The sequence below is a fragment of the Anomalospiza imberbis genome, chromosome 9 (genome assembly GCF_031753505.1).
Source record: "Anomalospiza imberbis isolate Cuckoo-Finch-1a 21T00152 chromosome 9, ASM3175350v1, whole genome shotgun sequence".
Taxonomy (NCBI): Eukaryota; Metazoa; Chordata; class Aves; order Passeriformes; family Viduidae; genus Anomalospiza; species Anomalospiza imberbis.
The window spans coordinates 1,491,046-1,508,880 of NC_089689.1; the positions used below are offsets into that span (position 1 = coordinate 1,491,046).

A 17,835-nucleotide genomic window follows, 5' to 3' on the forward strand; every position below is an offset into this window, starting at 1 on the left:
GGTGCAAACAACAGGGAATTGAGGAGAGCAGACTGGGAGGATGGGACTGCATCACCTGGAGCTGGAATTGGACAATGAACCCCGAGATGGAAATGGACCAAAACTTATAAAAGTGTGAAAACTCATGACCTGGGGTCCATCTTGGCTGTAACCACGGCCAAGCTCTTGTACTGGCCAAGGAGTATGCTGTGAAGGTCTTTTAATAAATCCCTACTTTATTCCTTTAACTCTGCCCAGGCTCTGTTCCAGGGAGCCTCTCAAGGCATCCCTTAGCCCTGACCCACTCAGATGATGGCTGATAAGGGGAGTCCACTCCCAGGAGCAGAACAGCACAGAGACAGACAGAGCTCAGGGCAAAGACCACCAGCAGCAGTGGGAAATCTCCTGTCACATCCAAAAAGAGCCAGCAGCTGAGCTTTGGACCCCAGCAAGTCTGCTGTGGCTGGTGGTGGCTGCCAGCCGCGGCAGTGCTGGGAGGGCTGCACTGCTGCCCCTGGGGCTGTGCTGGAAACCACAGAGCTGGTCTGGAGAGCCACCACTGAGCACCAGGCTCTTCCTGGTGTCCATGCCCAAATCCCACCTAGCCAGGCACCACCAGAGCAGCTGCCAGCACTGCCAGGGGGGAAGCTTCTCATCCTGCCTGGCTTTGCTGTGCCCAATGCACCTCAGCATTTTGTCCTCTTGTCCCTTCTCTTGGCCCAGGGACTCTGACAAGCAGGAAAAATGACTGTGCTCACAGCAGCTGCTGCAGGTGGGCTCTAGGGAACCCATCCACTGCTCATCTCCCTGCTCCCATAAAGCAGCTTCCTAGGAAAACCACCAGGGCAGCACTGTGGGGTGGGGCACAGTGGGATTTACCCCAGAGAGGTGATCATGCTCCTCTTTGGGGATATCGCCACACGATCTTGGCTCTGCCTAAATGTCAATATTTTTGTGATTTCACAGCATTTCCACATTTTCTGTCTCTAATTTACACTGCCAAAATGAGCCTGACTAACAGGAATTCCTCCTTACTGGCTCAGTGCCTTTGCTGTCAGAGACCCTCGACACACACGCACGTCAGCCAAAAGGTGGCTGTGCACAAGGAGCAAGGAAAAGCCACATGGCAGTGTAATTAATCACAGAATCATAGAATATCATGAGTTGGAAGGGATCCACAAGGATAATTTAGCCCACCTCCTGAATTTTTAGAGGGACCTCTCTACCTGCCACCTCCAAGAATAACTTTTCAGCTCAGATTCATAATCTATTTTAGCAAAGGAAACATATATAGTATTTTTTTTCCAGTTTAGCAACTAAAATCAGCCAGAAATCATCAGATTCTTAGTGTGCTAAATGTGAGAGACACTGGTGTCTTCTGTTCTGATGATCAAGGGAGACAAATAGTTCATGTGGTTCAGAGACACTGGAGCAGGACCCCACAAACCTTTTAGGCAGAAGTCCCTGACTTTGACAAATAAATCTGTCTTAATTATAAAATACTTTATTTCTGGAGTGGACAGAGACATTGAACAGCAGTTGCTGGGGCACACAAAAACCTTGCCTTTGTAACAGTTTGCTTTTCTCCCCCTCAAAGGCTTCCTTTGCTATTCTCTACTGTTTTACTAAATCAAACCATGACACCTTGCTGGAAGACAGGCGCCCACACACAGGAGGACAACCCAGCATCCAGTGTCAGTTGCATTGCTTGACTGCAGCTGAAATGACAGGTAAAAGGTAAATTATAGATAAAAGCTACCAGCAGGAGCTGAGAGGCTCCCACCTGTGAGCATGTCCCCCTTCCTGCTTGGCCTGCCAGAGGATCCCCAAGGAAAAGGGCACGCTGCAGACGGGCAGGTCCAGGGGGACAGGGTCCATCCTTCCATTTTGTTAAAAACAATTTTTGATTAAAAAATTCATTATACACAATTCAAAATCACTCCATCACCTCCCCACCTGCTGAGCAGCAGTTTCACCCAGACCATGCTTCACAGGTATTATGAAAAAGAGAAACAAGGCTATTGCTGAAGATGCAGTGCATTCCCACAGCTGCTCCTCTGCCCAAGAGTTTTCCTTGCCCCACGGGCAGCACCTGGTTTTGTTCTTCCAAGTCCACACTGCTTGCTACTCGCTTTCTTTTTCCTTGTAGCTCTTTGCAAACAGTTTAATTGGTTCTTCCACTGTTCTTCTGAGAAGTTAAATTCTCCTATATTGTCTGACCCTTTTCCTGACTCAGAGATGGGGCAATGGAGAGGCATTTCTTATCTCAGAGTTTACATACAAATACATACTGTGCAAACCTTCTATCAAACCCTAAAAGCTCTCTACAAATCCATTTCCTACACTGTGTAACTCCCCAATTCCTCCTCTTGAGGAGATGAGAGCACTTTCCCTTGAGAAACAGGGGTTAAATGAAGGTGGGTGCCGGTAAGGGCTGCCCAGTCCGGGTTAAAGGCTTCTGCTCTGTGACTGTCACACACAGAGTGTCCCCGTGGGCCAGGGGCTCTGCTCTGTGCCCCTGCCCAGTGATCTTGGGCACTGCCAGGCCGGGGCTCCAGCTGAGTCCTGGTGCAACCATGACACTGCAGGATTTAGCCTGGGCTGTAACCAACACCCTTCAGCCAAAGTTTAAAATCACTCAGCTCCCCAGTCTGGGGAAGCCCAGAAATGACAGACTGATGGAGGAGATATTGGATTGTTGTCAAAACCAAACAGAGCAGCGTGCCTGGCTGCCAACTTGCCCTGGTTTCCTTCAGTCCTTGCTGGAAGGAAGCTCCTGCATGTGCCACCGAGAGGCATTTCTTTGGAATACTGACTAGGCGACCACAGCACCGGCATGCCCAAAGCCCTCCCAGCCTGCCTGCTCACCAGAATGACCAGCTGACTGCAAAACCCCAAGAGACTCCAACTTCAAGGGCCCTGTGGAAGAGGAACCAAAATCATTCTGATGAATTATTCTGTTCTGATGAACACAGCGGATTCTGGGAAATGCTGAGTGTGTGCAGCGGCTCTGGGATGCGTTGGGATTCCAAAGACCTGGGAGGTCTCAGAGGGAGAGCGGGGCCTCTGAAAGCCACCAGGTAGCATGCAGGCTTCTCCTCCTGTGCAAGGCAGGAAGAGAAGCTAAAAACAACCAGAGCCACGGAAGAGTCTGTGCAAGGGTGTTTGTGATGCCCCTGAAGGTGTTGTCCTCTCTCCTGTTTTGGATACTGTGCCAAGGACAAAATTGCAATGCAGCTTTCCTGCTGCCAGTGCTGCTAACTCAGGCTGAAAGGCACTTGCTCTGGGGGAGTACAGAAATGACAAGACAATTCCAGAAATACATAAGCAGAACCTTCACACAGAGGTTTTTTTAGAGTTTTAGAAAGAAAACCAGTACAAAATCCAGGGTCAGGGAGAGAGGAGACGGAGACTGGGAAGAGCTCGCATCTGGTTCCAAGTCATGTGTGTAAAATGTGAGAATTACAGCCTTGCAAGGGTTTGGGGTGTCTTAGCTCAGCATCCTGGTGTTTTTGCAGAAACGGAGCAGTGAGCAGTGAGCCCAAGTTTCTTTTCCTGGAAGGAGCAGGTTGGGACCACTCAGAGCAGCTTTCCTGGGGACCTCCTCGTCCCTAGACATGACACTGCAGATCCAATGAAGCAAACAATCCTCTTCACATCCCTCCAGCCCCAACAGCCCTCTGCAGCACCTCAAGGCATCACTTCATTCCTCTGCAGGGCTGGGCAGTCCCATCCCTGCCGGGGTTCCCAGGTGCTGTGTGACCCAAAACGCCAAGCTCACACTCTGCATCCCAGGGAGCTGCTCCGGGGCAGCCCCAGCCCTCCTTGCCGTGTGCAGTCGTATTTCTGGTGGAGGAAGGAGGGTGAGGGCTCTTCCTGGGGGCTCTCATCAGGCTGGGGCTCAGACAGGAGCTCCAGCACACCCAGGCAGTGACCAGAGGTGGGAAGGGAAGGAGAACTTCCACACCAGTGGAAGATGTGGAAGCGGAACCATCTCCACTCAGCTTCCATGACCTGTGGTGTGCTCTGCAGCAGAGTGCATCCCTGACTCGAGCCACCCTCAGCTCAGCGTGGGGTGTCCTCACAGCAGGTCCCACCCAGCTGCTGCACTCCCCTCTCCATCTGGTTTATGTTCACAGGAAATATCCTTGCCTAGATGGGAGAACACATCAAAGAACATTGCTCCTGCTTCCTCTGCATGCAGGTTACATGTCAGCACATGTGCCTCGTGACAGGTTAAGAGGGCACATTTTGGGGAAGGGAAACTTTCTGACAACTCATCCCTAGAAGGCAGGCAGGTAATTATACTCCCAGTGGGTTCCATCCTCACCAGGAAAAGGCAGCACCTGCCTTTGGTCATGATTTGGTAATTTACAGCAGAAAAAAGTCCAGCAAAAAGAGCAGTGGAAACAGCAGTGCTGGACTGCCCCCGAAGCGTGATGCAAAGTCTGCCACCCAAAATAAGCACAGGAGATGGTCCCTGCTTCAACCAACTGATATTTGGCAGCTCTGGGTGTCACAAGCAAAAGTCACAGAGACAAGCCAAAGGCATCCCAAGGGACAGGCTTCCCTCTGCCAGGAGAAAAGCCTGCATGGCCAGGAAATGCCCCTTTGGAGGCATTTCCTGGACTACAGGTTTCCCAGTGTGCAAAAGGGGAATTTGTTCTCAAACAGTTCTCAGTTTTCTCCTTCCTATGCTTTGCACAGCATCCCAAGGCTTTAAAACCGGAAGAAAAAGCGTGAAAAGGGAAGTGCCTGTTTTCTCTCCAATCCCTTGTGCTATCCACGTGTCCCACATCCTTTCCTATTCATTGCTTCTGTGCAGAAAAGAGATTTCGGGAGCATTATAAGATGCTAGAAGGGGAGAGAGCCAGCCCTGTAAACTCCCCACCTGAGGGTGAACAGAGTGGTGAGAGTTTTTACTGACAAAAGGTTGAGTCAAGACAAGCAATGTCCACCCAAATCTTCGTTATTATTGGAAAGAACACACATCCACAGTTGAAGCTATGAAAGACATAAACATCTCTCCTTTGAAAGGCCCTTACTCAAAACTGAACTGGGATGCAATAAATCAGCCCCCGCATTCACACAAAAAACCAAAAGAAAAAAAATTAAAAAAAAAAAAAAAAAAAAGAAAAGAAAGAAAGAAAGTAAGGAAGGAAGGAAGGGGAAATTTAGATTAGTCACAAAGAAGTTCCCCCGCCTGCTTCTCTGTGCATAAAGCGATCTCCTGAAGGCACTGTCTTCACTTCATCTCTGCTCCTGGGACAGGAGCTCACAGCCCCTGCTCCCCACGGGCTCCTGCCCTGCTCCTGGCCTTCCCCAGGGGCTGCTGCCAGCGGGCTGGGATGGAAGGGGGGGCTGCGATGGAAGGAGAGCCCGACGCTGAGCCAGGGGCTGGGGAGCAGCTGGAGCCCCAAAGGCAACGTGCAGAGGACGAGTGGAAGCTCTGGCAGGGAGGGCAGCTCAGGAGCACGCTGCACCTCGTCTCCGCCGTGGCTCAGTGGATTTTACTGCTTGCCTGCCTGATTTACCTGGGTGTACATTTTCTGCGGCCCTCAAAGGTAAGAACTCGTGTTCAACCCTCTGTCTGCTGGCCTGCAAAGCCAGCAATATGGGCTTCTTTTCTTTTTTTTTTTTTTTTTTTAAGAAAAGAAAAAAGCTTTTAAGTTTATCTCTATCCCTATTCAAGTTTTTAATCCCTTCTGTATGATAGAGTATTTTTAAAATTTATTTTCTTTTTATTTTAATTGCCTGTCCTCGAAATGACATTCAGTGTTGCCCAGTGCAGGGTTTGAGCCCAAGTTTCCAGGACAGTGACTGTTCCAAGAATGCTCTTTTCCCTGATCCCTGGGGAAGGGAGGTCTGACTCCCTCCCACTCTTGCCCCTCCCTGCAGTGACTTGTGCGTATTTCAATTAAATATATTTAATGTATATATATTAAATATATTAAATATATTATATATATTCAATCTATTTAATTTATATTTAATATAAATATATTTAATTATTTCTATTTAATTATTTCTATTTAATTATTTAATTGTTATTAATTTAATTATTGAATTGAATATATTTAATTGCATAAGCTCGAGTGCGTGAACGACAACCCAATGTGCTCATCAACACCTCCTGAACTTTCAGAGTGTACTAAATGGCAAGCAGATGTGTGAGAAAGCAAGTCACCCTTGTGACAGCTCTAGCAAGACCTCCTGACACCTTTGGGTGCTCTCAGCCTGCCCATAAAGCAGGGTTAGGAGCAGTCATCTCCTTCTGTGCCTGCCTGAGGAAGGCTGGGGTGTCCACAGAGAGTTTGGTGTGCCCACAGCACCAGAGCAAGCAGGACAAATAACAAAAATGCTTGGGGCTCACAGTGCTCCAGAACAAGCTGCAGCAAATACGTGTTTGCCTCTCGCACGTGCTTGCAGGCTGCTGGATTGTCAAGAACCTTTCACTGCTGCTTCAGAGCTGCTCGTGCAGCAGCGATTTCTCCTCCCACTCCTTCTCCAAGAGCTTTGCACCACTTTAAAGCTTGTTGTGCTTCATTTTACCCGAGTTCATTCTTTCCTCCCACCCAGGCTTGGCACAGAAGCAAGCCAGGCATGTAACCGTGGCCTCACGCTCCAGGTCCTGTGCTGCTTAACGAAACCTCTGTGCTCTGCACAGCTTTCATTGACTTGAGGCTCGCTCTGGCTATTGAACTGCACAATAACGATCCTGACAACACTGAAAGACAGCATTTGTCATTCAGGTCAATCCTCTTCTCCTTCCCCTGCTTTGGGAGAGAAGTTTTGAGAACTTTGCAACTTTTGGGAAGTTGCACTGTAAGGCAGCAGAGGAGTGCAAGCAGTCACAGTGCTCAAGGTGCAGAAACCTCTCCCAGGTCACACTCTGGCTGTGAAGCCCCATCTCTCATCATGTGGCTCTTCTGTAAAAATGCTCCTCTTCCAGAGGAAGATAGCAGGGCCTGGCAATGCTGCCTGGGAGCCTTACAAACCCAAGGGAGCAGCAGTAGGTCAAGGGACACGGTACGTGTCTGGAGCTTCCCTTCCTCAACAGAAATAACTGAAACAGAGTGCTCGAGGGGCAGCAATGGCAACAGATGAAAAGTCCAGGTCCTGAGAATCACCAAAGGACCTTTTCAGTTTTAAACACTTGGTAACTACAGGGTTGGGACTATTATTTCTACTAGTTTAACAGATAACCCTGGTGTCTTGTTTGGAGTGCCCTGCTCTGTGCAGGAGTAGTACATGGGGAGATTTCATTGCAGTGCAATCACAGGGCTCAGCTGGATAATCATGAACTGGCCATATAAATGTCTCCTGGAGGGGCAGCAGCATGGATCTGACTTGACTTTTGGGGCAGTTTAGGCATATTTATGGAAGTAGGGGCACAGCAGCGTGAGAGTGGCCCATGGGAGTGAATGAGTGTCTCTCCCTATCCTTGGGAAGAGTCTCCTGCTCTCCAAGGTGCAGAGTGTCATGCTAACTTTATTTGCAAGGGAATAACTGTGTTTTTTCACAGAGAGACCATATTTGATTCCTTTCCATTGTCCTTGTGGAAACATGGCTCTTAAAAAAAAGCCCTCCTGGACTGTTCTGTGAAAACAGAGGATAAATAATGTCATGGCACATCCTCAGTAGTCAGCATCTGCAGCCTAGACTGTGCTAACAAAAAGGGACAGTGATCTCATTTCTGTCATGATATCCCTTGGAGAACAAACCTCAGCTGAGATTTCCAAATGAGGAAGTTAAAAAAAAGGTCAGTGATAGTCTGCTTTTGCATCTGCAATTCCCACCTCTGCTGGAATTGCCTTCTCTTGCCACACCTTTCCTCTTGCTTGGCAGGTAAAATCCCTGATCCTGGTGAGGAGAAGGTACAACCCACTTCCAGGGGATGGTCACCTGCCACCCATGGGACAGCTCCACGTGGAGCACAGGCAGTGCCCTCAATCAGCCTTCTGAGGTTTGCTTTGTGAGGTCCAAACTTATTCCTGAAACTGGTGCCAGGTGGCACGGCCCTGGACACAGTGTCCCAGCCAGGGGCAAGTCCCCTGTTCAGGGATCCAGAACAGGCAGAAAGGAAGGGTCTGTGTGTAAATGGCATGGGGAAACCTGAGGCTGTCAGTAAGAAGCACCTCCGTGTCCTCAGCCCTCCTGGCACACTTTCCCACATCCCATGTGGAGGCAGAGCAGAGAAAGAGAAGTCACTCACTTTGCTGCGAGCTCCCAGAGCCCTTCCAGTGCCAGCAGCACATCGTGTGCTCAGCAGGATTTACCAGTGGGTACCTGCACAGTGCTTTGAGATCACACAACAACTGCAAGAGATGTGTGAAAGGCAATTTGCATTCGTGACAGCGGGGTTGATGTAGGTGGCTGGCCCAGGCTGTCAGTGTTGAATTACACCCTGTCCATCAGTGGCCAGATCACACAGATTGTGGCAGACCTTGTTCGGCCCCAGACACGCGCTGAGTGCTTTGCTCTTGTCTTGTTGAGAAACTACATGGAAATCCCGGCTGTGTGAGCCAGGAGAGAAATCTTGTGCGCTCAGGAATAAGATCAAGCATGAGATTCGAGCCGAGGCAATGGAAAGGGACGCTGGTGCCAAGGGAGACAGTTCGATGACGGCTTGTGTTTGCCAGCGGTGTCCAGCCCTGCGGGCGCGGAGCATCAGCCGTGGCAGCACTAGAGGGTGCCAGAGCAGACCTCTTCCAGCTCCAGCTCCCACCTCGGCTCCAGAGCGCTCCGAGCTCCCGCAGCCTTCCCCTGCCGCCTGCCCTGCCCCGAACCTGCGGTGTGCGCTCACACCCTGCGCGGTCCCTGTGCCCCTGTGCCACCCAGCCCAAAGCCATGGAAGCCAGCCCAATCCCATGTCACGGGCACTTCTTCTCCCGCAGGGAGCCTTTGGCACAGGTAAGGAGAAGAACACAGAGTGCCGAGCCCAAGATTCACTCTTTAATCAGGCAAAAGGCTGAAGACTTGTGGTTGGGTGGAGACTGCAGATTTGGGTCTCCTGTGGTTATGACGAGAGACGAGTTTGAGATGCCAAGGTCAGATTTAAAAATCCAGCGCAGAAGTTTGGTGTTTTGCATATCTGGCCAGAAAGATACACACTTCTATATCTGCATTCACATTCTCTGTTACATTCATAAATACAAATCACAGGGTCACAGAATGATTTAGGCTGGAAGGGAGCGTGAAGATAATCTCTTTCCATCCCCTCTGCCATAAGCAGAGAGGGACACCTTGCACTGTCACAGGCTGCTCCGAGCCCCTTCCAACCTGGCCTTGAACACTTCCAGGGATGGAGCATCCACAGCTTCTCTGGGCAACCGGTGCCAGTGCCTCACCACCAAAATTAGGAAGAAGTTCTTCCTAATATCTAACCTAAACCTGCCCTCTGTCATTTCAAAACCATTTCCCCCTCCCTCATCACTCCAAGCCCTGGTCAAAAGCCTCTCTCCAACTCCCCTGGAGCCCCTTTAGGTACTCAAAGGTGCTTTAAGTTCTCCCTAGAGCCTTCTCCTCTCCGCACTGATTTTAGAATTTTTTTATTAATAATTAACTTTTTGTTTATGTAACAATTACATTGTGTATTTTTAATTAATTATTTTCTGTTTTTAATATTGTAGAAAATTGAGTAGATGGAGAATATGAAGGAGATTAGATAATGTTTAAATTTTTAAATTTAGTTTTATTTATATTTATTTATTTAATATTTTATATATTTATATATTTAGTATTTAAATAATTATTATATTTTATTTATATTTATTATTTTTTATTTATTTTAAAACGTCAAAGTTTTTTTTTTAATTTTGTGCTAAGTTATAATGTATTTTACATATTTGTATACTTTAATTTATTTTAAACTTTTGGAAGATCTTTTTTTTTAATGGATGAAGGTTAAAGATAGGGTATTTTTGGGGGAGATTAGGATATTTTAGGATAGGCAGAGAAATAATTTTTGTGTTTTCCTTGCTGCTTGCTCTGCCTGGATGCACACAGCAGCGCGGTTTTCTGAACACACCAACCCGCGGCGCTCGGGAGGGCTCAGCGCCGGGCTGGCAGCCGCACTGCCTGGGAAGCAGGCAGAAATCACTCGGGAACGGCGACAAGGCGGCGGCTGGCAGCGGCTGCGCCCCGAGGCTGCTCCGCCGCTGCGGGCAGGGAGCGGAGCCGGCAGCACGGGGACGCGCCGGCCCGCCGCCCTAACGAGCGTTTGTCCGCTTTGTCTTCCAGAGCCAGAGCGACAAAGTGCTGTGGACCCACATCCGCTACACAGGTGGGTCTTGGGCTGGGGGGAGCCGGGGGGACCCTTGATGATCCCCCAGGCACCGCCGGGCCACATCCCCCGTCGCGCTGGGTGGGGGGATCCCCACCCTACCACAGCCGCCAGGCACCTCCGCGGCATCCGTGGCCCCCAAAATACCCAAATGGCTCCTACGTGCTTGGGGGCACAGTGATGGCTGCTTCTTCTGATGGAGGACAGGGGCCAGGAGAGCTGTCGGGGGAGAGCGGCCAAGCCTGCCCCAGTGCTGCAAGGGGACAGGGTGAAACAACTGGGTTTTCCCAGAGCAGAACAAAAATCCTGAAAATCGGCGTGGATCCCTGCAGCCCTCTCCCATCTCCTAAAACACTCTTCCGCTCTGTGAATGAACAAGAAAGGCTTTTTTTTTTGACAATTTACTAAATGCACACAGCACGCTCTTGGGTTTTTCTGAAACAAGTCAATGGTTTCCTGATTTATGAAAAATGTAAATGATTTCCTCAGGGGGAGTGGGTGGGAGCACCCACCATATCAGATGTGCTGCTCTGCCTGGCAGCTACACTGCAGGTTTGTCTGATGCCACACCTCAAAAAAAAACCAATCAGGAAAACTATTAAAATAATACTGAAAACATTATTGACAGTTTTACTTCCAGTCAGAAGTGCGAGGCAGCAGGGAGTCCAACCTAATAGAAACTCACGTTCTTCGGAGGAAAAGCTTGAGAAATTTGGCCCCAGCCCAGAGGAGCTGTGCTCCCTGCCTGGAGCCCTTCTGGCTGCCCTGGTCCCAGGGGTTTCAGCTGGTGTGCTGAGAACCCCGGGGCACAGCAGAGAAACATGGCCAGCACAGCCTGGGAGCTGGTACTCTTCATTCCACCAGAAAACCTTTCTTGCCACGTTCAATTTCTCCTTTTTCTGCTCTGTATTAATTAGATACTTCTGCTTCTCTCTCTTTGCTGCTCTTTCATCGTGTCTTTTGGGGAAAAAAACCAAACCAAACCAAACCAAACCAAACCAAACACAACAACAACAACAAAAACCACAAAAACCCACAACCAAACTCTAAGACAAGGGCTTATGTTACCAGTATCTGCACAGAAAGCACTTTTTGTCTTCCAGCTCTGGATGCTTTTTCTTAATCTTATTTACTTTTTTACTTATTTACTTATATACTTTTTCTTCATCTTATTTACTTTCTTAATTTTCCTGTTCTTTTTATGAACCTTTTCTTTCTAAACTCACAGTGATGCTTTACTTGCTGTATTTTTCTGTATTTTAAGATACAGAGTAAGTAAATAGTGCATAAATAAAAATCTGGAGGAGCAATCCATATAAACCATGTGCCAAAAGGCACAGTTTAGTCAAGAGTGGTAATCTGTAAATTTCCATGGGAGATGATGTCTGGCTAGGGTAGATAATATTCTAGCTGTGCTCTGTTGGATTAAGCTTTTTTTTTTTTTTTACGTAGAGATGGGGTAGCTAAGAGGTGTTTTAAAAACTTTTATTTTATTTTTAGTCTTATGTGAAGGGTGAAACAATACAGATGTTATCTTTACATTATAATTAGAAGTTAATTATTTTGTAATTACAATATATGAAAGGTGTTTCTTGGTTTATTAGTTTTTGTTACACTATGTTGTAAATGTTTCAAAGTGAATAATCTAAAATTACTCTGTGGGTTTTACTGCAATGTATTTTACATAGTTTTATTTCCCTAAAGTATTTAGTCTTATTTGTAAGGCTATCTTTTGAAACTTGTTTCTAGTTATATTTCTTTCTCAACAACGTCTTATTCTATGGTATTTCTAGGTTAGTATTTTTTATTTCAGAGTTTGTATACAGATGTATACTATCTGAGTCTCTTGTTAGGCTTTGAGAACTCTCTACAAATCTATTTCTCACATTGGTCTGCCCTGTTCTCTAGTTTACTCTCCCCTTTTCTTATAGTTTTCAAATTTTCCCTGCAGTCAGGTGGTGCAAACCAAGCCATTTCCTAGAAGACATTTGTCACCACGGGATCATCTTTGCTTCCTTCCATTCCAGGTGAAAGCACAGAAGGAGGAGCCGTGAACCTCACTGCGGAATTCGGGCCCATCCAGGTCAGGAACGGCTCCATCCTGGTCCCCTGTGACGGCCTGTACCTCGTGGCCCTGAGGAGCTCCATCTTCCTGCAGAGGCACGGGGTCAAGCTGAAGCTGACCCTGCAGGTCACACAGAAGACGATCAGGAGAGTCCCGTGGGAGGAGACTCTGCAGGGCAATGAGAGCAGAGTGAACCTCAGCACAGTGCTCTACCTGTTCGAGCAGGAGAGCATCACGCTGTGGACCAGCTCCCATGCCAACATCTCGGACCTGACCTTCAGCCTGGTGTTAGTAGGTGAGAACAAGTCCTAGCTGCAGGAGCTGGAGTCTGAAGAGCAGCACGGAAAGCACAGCCTTCCCCACCGAGCTGTAGGTTTTGTACTTGTACAGGCAGACTGCTCCAGAACCCCTCCGTGGGGCTGTGGAGGGCCTCGGTGGGAGTGCAGATGAACCACAGGTTTTATATAGTGCATGCAGGATTCGCCTCTTTGGAGCTCTCTGCAGCTGATTTGCTACCCAGGATGGATCTTTCCAGCACTGGGGAAAGGGATGCGTGAAGCTCTTTGAGAAGAACAGAAACAAAAGCCAAAGAAAGTCACCCAAGCTTAGCTCATATTCAGAGAAACCCTGGGCTTCCCTATTTACTTAACAGTATGTGTATATAGTAGAAATGTGTTGTGTTTTTTCTCAAATAAAAGTCTGGTGAGTCAGGAAGATACCTCAAGTGTCTTGAAGCCACTTGGAGCAGGAGGAGCACAAATCTGCCCAGCAAGATGGCAAACAGGGAAGAGGCAGCAGGAAATGCCTTTGCAGTGAGCCAGATAAAGGCTGTGTGAGAGGGAAGGGCCGTGAGGGAAGGTGGTGTTTGGAAATGAGCTGACAGGACTGCACTGGGCAGCAGGAGCACTGACTGTGGAGTTTTGGGGAGCAGCCTTTGAGAGCAGAGCCCCACTGGCTGTTCCAGCTGTCTGCAGACTACTGATGCCCATCTGCTGGGACATTCACCTCTTGAGATGTAAGGCCTCAGAGGAAAACCTCCTTCAAGCACACACACGCTGGCTTGACCCACAAGTGATCCAGGCACACAAAAAGTTGGGCAAAGCTGTGCTGAGCTCTCTCTAACGGGCCAAGGGGAAGCTGCAGGTCTGTGCAGCCTTTCCTCAGGGAGGACTCGGATGGTTCTCATGCCTGCCCTTGGCTTTGCCCCACAGGTGAGCTCCAGAGATTCCCAGGCACGGCCTCCACGGGCAGCAGGCACACCTGCCTGGCTGCTGCTGCACTCCGAGCTCTCTCAGTGACCCGGGGCTGCTCACGCCTGCTCTCACTGCAGCTGCTGCACACAGGTCCTGCCCATGCTGCAGGCAGCCCCTGACCCCAGCACAGCCAGCAGCTGGGAGGTTTTTGCTCGCAGCAAAGGCAGATTTTAACCACGGTCAGTTTTTGACTTCGTGTCTCCCAAGGAACTCCATCAACATTTCAGCGTGTCGCTGCTGGCTGCACACTCCAAAGCCTTTTGTTAGAAGTATTTATGTATTTAAATGATGGGCATAAGAATGTTACATCAGATTGCTTAGAAACACTGGGAAGGCTTCAGAGCAGGTTGTCAGCACCAAACTCCTCTTTGAAAATGCTTCCAATGCTCTGGGCTGTTCCTGCTTTGCAGGCACCCAGACCTGGACTGATGCACTCATGGCTGAGCACTCCAGCAGGCTCAGGTGCTACGGGCAACTAAGGACATCCTCCAGGCCTTGGAGAGCTTTCCTGGGCTTTAGGCTAAGGAGCTTCCCTACCTGGGCCAGGCCAGAGCCTCAGGGGAAACCGGCTGAAGCAGTCAACTCACGTAGTGCCAAGAAGCAGCTTTCTCCCCTCAACTGAGAAGCTGTGGCTGACTTGCACCCACAGGATGCTCATCATTACGGGATATTTTGCTCACCACCACGGGGACTGAAGGCAGCTGCACCCTTCCCCGAGGCTGGGGACTGTCACTCCCCAGCAGAAGTGAGAATGTGTTTCTCTTCCTAAAAAAGAATAAATTTTTCCTTTGCAACACTGGGGTTTGTAGTGTCCCTTGGAGGCGGGGGCTGGGGGAGAAGGAGGTTGGAAGTGACTGGTGAATGATACATGCAGTGTTTGAGCAGACATTTCCAATGCTATGGAAACTACATGAAATTTTCACATAGTTCCTTTTTTTTACAGTTCAGCTTTTGTTTCAGCTCTCCACGAGGGTGTGCAGGGCTGGTGCTACCCAACGTGTGCTAACACAGGGCAGGCCATGCCAGTGGTGTGTGCAGGGGTGTGCAGGACAGCGAGAAAGATGGAGCCTGGAGAGCACAAATGGATTTGTTTTTGGAAGGCTGCACCCTTTCTTCTTGTTTAGAGTAGGAGAGGGCATTTCACTCACTGATCCCACTGCACTTCCAGGCTGAACGGGACTGATCTATATCTATACATATACCTGCACTTGTCTGGAAATAAAGGTTGAAACAATTCAACTCCTGCCATTGATTACTTGACGGACTGACTGCCCTCATCAGTAAGTTTCCATGCCCTCACCATTTGTTTGTATCCAGAGACCCCTTTCTTCCACCAGGTTAAAAGTCTCTTTGATTTGAGAAACATTGGTTTTTGTTGCTGGGGTTGTAGAGGCCTTGTAGGAGCTCCCCAATGGTGCTACAGGCTCACCTTACAGCTCTGTTCAGCCAGGCCAGTGCACCCAGGGTTTAGGCCACCCCTTGAAGAAGCTTCGGGAATTTGCATTTTCCTATGCCCTTTGTACCATGGCAGAGGTTTCTTAAGTAAAAGCTTATAATTCAACACATAATTCTACAAGCTAAAATGTAATTGCTTAATTCATTTTGTTAACTCAAGCGAACGCCAAAAATCTCCATTTCAAGTGCACCCAGGGTTTAGGCCACCCCTTGAAGCCAGGGCTGGGGAAGTGCAAGGCTGGACCGGGCAGTTTCTGGAGACAATCCCTGACTACAGAGGGGCAGCACATTCTTTTTCTTGCGCTTCCAGTCACGGAAAGGAGACCTCGTGGTGTGTCCTCTGTGATGGATGAGTTAATGCGACGATTGACTCTCACAATTAACAGACAAATATCTTGTATCTCGACAAATATCACGTATATAAGTTAAGAAAAGTTTTATAGATTTATAGTTATGTTTTACCCCCTAGCCTTGGTAAAAGGGACAGCCGGGGTTGGGACATTTGGGAGGGTTGGCTTGTCACTATGGTGACATCTGACCTCCAATCAAGATTTAAGGAAGTAAAATTCCATCAGTGGACAGCGAAGGAGGAGTCGATGGACAGAACTTTGGGAGGGGCTAAAGGGTTAAAAGGCGAAGCCTCGCCTCCACTGTGTGGTTGAGCACATGGTGGGAAGCATCCTTTGCTCTCGGCGCTGTAAGATTTTCTCTATTCAGTCTTCTGTTGTATTTTTGATAAGGTTTAATAAGCCTTTCTAAATTTCTGAAATTTCCTCGAGGCCGTTTCTCAGGACGCAGCCATCAGCTGGGTCATTCCTGACCCCTGGGTGTCCAGGCAGCCTCTCCCACTGCTGTGGTTTTGTCTCACACATGCTGCTGCAGCAGCTACAGAGCCACTGTGCAGTCCCTCCCTTCTCCCTCTCCTTTCCCATCTCTCCTGGCTGCCCTGAAGGATGACAGAGCTGATGTGAGAGCCATGGCCAGCCCTTGGGGAGGAGCTGGCCTCGCTGCTCCCAGCGGAGAAGGAGGCACGCAGAGCAGAATGGGATGGAGGTCGCTTCTCCTTGCACAAATTATGATGGGAAACATTCACAGTCCATTCACACCCGTGTGAAAATGACCTCATTTTCTACCACATATGGTTATCAGTAATAATGGCTAACGAGCCTGTGGTTTTTCAGACACCATTTATGTTTAGTCAGCCAGCCTGAGTCACAGCTATTGCCTGTCAGCTTCGCTAGAGAGAAGGAGAAAGCCAAAATGTGCTTGGCAAAGCGCAGCTGGCTGCTGCTGCTGCTGCAGAGCCAGCACTGTGCAGCTCAGGCAGCAGAAAACACAGGAATTTTGTTTCCTTATTCAACAATCAGGGAAGCATGACACAGACTCAAGCAGCCTCCTGCAGTAATTAGTTGGGAAGGTTTGACTTACGAGACTTTTCTCAGCAGCATCTCTAACTTCAGAGCTGGGTTTGAGCTGGCAGTTGGTTCCTGTTTTCCGAGGGATCCAGACAAGCCCCATAGCTTCCAGCTATGGGATAATAATCCACCAAAATAAGCAAATTGAGCAACACACTCACTGGGGACTGGGAGGAGTTGGTGCCAGGCCAGAAAAGGACAGTGGTGAGCATAGCAGAAGGATTTATCTGCAGCCTTATATGCCCTAAGGCCAGGGAGGATGAGGAGGTTGTTTGCTCATTCTCCGAGTGGATGAGGAAGGCAGATAAGGGCTCCATTCTCCAAGAGGATGAGGAGGTTGTTTGCTCATTCTCCAAGTGGATGAGGAATCCAGATAAGGGCTCCATTCTCCAAGAGGATGAGTGAAACTCTTAAGGACTAAAAAGCTGAGCAAGCAGAGTGGAGGCTGGGGCGCATCTCCCCATGGAGATGCCAGCAAGGCAACTTTCTGACAGCTGTTCAGCATCCCAGGGCAGAGCACACCCCACACCCTGTGCTGGCAGAGGCTCCCTGTGCCCACTGCACCAGGAAGGAGGAGCCTGAGGACAAGAAAAGCCCCAGGCCAGGGCAGGAGGGGACAGTGGGGCTGGCTGACCTGTCCCAGGGGAGCAAGGACACCAGGCACAGAGCCCAGGGAAGGAAAGCTCAGGGGAGATGTGAAGCTGGTAGGGGTCCAGGACTTAGGACTTTAGGAATGTAGGACAGTCGGAAGGCAGGACTAAAGGAGAGTTTCTCCTGTGAGCTCACTCTCAGTGAACCAAACCTCTGCAAACACCTCAACACAGCCACTGCCTCATCAAAGAGCCACTTCCTCCTCTGGCACAATTACCTTTCCAGCAGGACAGCTCTGTGCTCGTGCTCACCTGGTGCCCCAAGGGGTGAGCCCCACTTGCTCACAAGCACAAGAGCACTCTCATTCCTGGGCCTGCACTTTCTGCTGCCTCTGCATTTTGCAGGGGCTGGTAGTCCATGCTGTTCTTTGGTGGCCAGCCAAGGCACAGGACAAAGTTTGGGGCATGTGGAAAACACCAATCACTGGTCTTTTTAAATCTTAAAAGTTTATTAGTAATAAAATATTTATTAAAATAGCAATAAAATTAGAGTAATAAAATTTTGGACAATGAGGATTAGGACACTACAAGACAATAAAAAGCAAAGAATTACGGATGTCCAGATGTTTTTGGGCACTGAGCTGCCAAAAACCTGCCTTGTGAACAAAGGAATAACCCTTAAAAGCAACAGCCTGTTGCATATTCATACATCTCATACATGATGCATAAATTCCTTGCAAATTAAGACTTTTTTCTGGGTCTTGTCAACTTCTTCCCCTTAATCCTGGTGGTT

The 17,835-nt window shown here is 48.7% G+C and overlaps 1 protein-coding gene across 1 annotated transcript; it reads left to right on the forward strand.

The window, feature by feature from the left end:
* Positions 1-3,998: 3,998 nt before the first annotated feature.
* Positions 3,999-12,675, forward strand: TNFSF4 (TNF superfamily member 4). The gene is made up of 3 exons (XM_068199153.1): positions 3,999-5,543; positions 10,228-10,264; positions 12,292-12,675. Exons 1-3 carry the CDS (start codon positions 5,328-5,330, stop codon positions 12,639-12,641), a joined length of 603 nt encoding a protein of 200 aa, XP_068055254.1. The 5' UTR covers positions 3,999-5,327; the 3' UTR covers positions 12,642-12,675.
* The last annotated feature ends 5,160 nt before the right edge of the window (positions 12,676-17,835 follow it).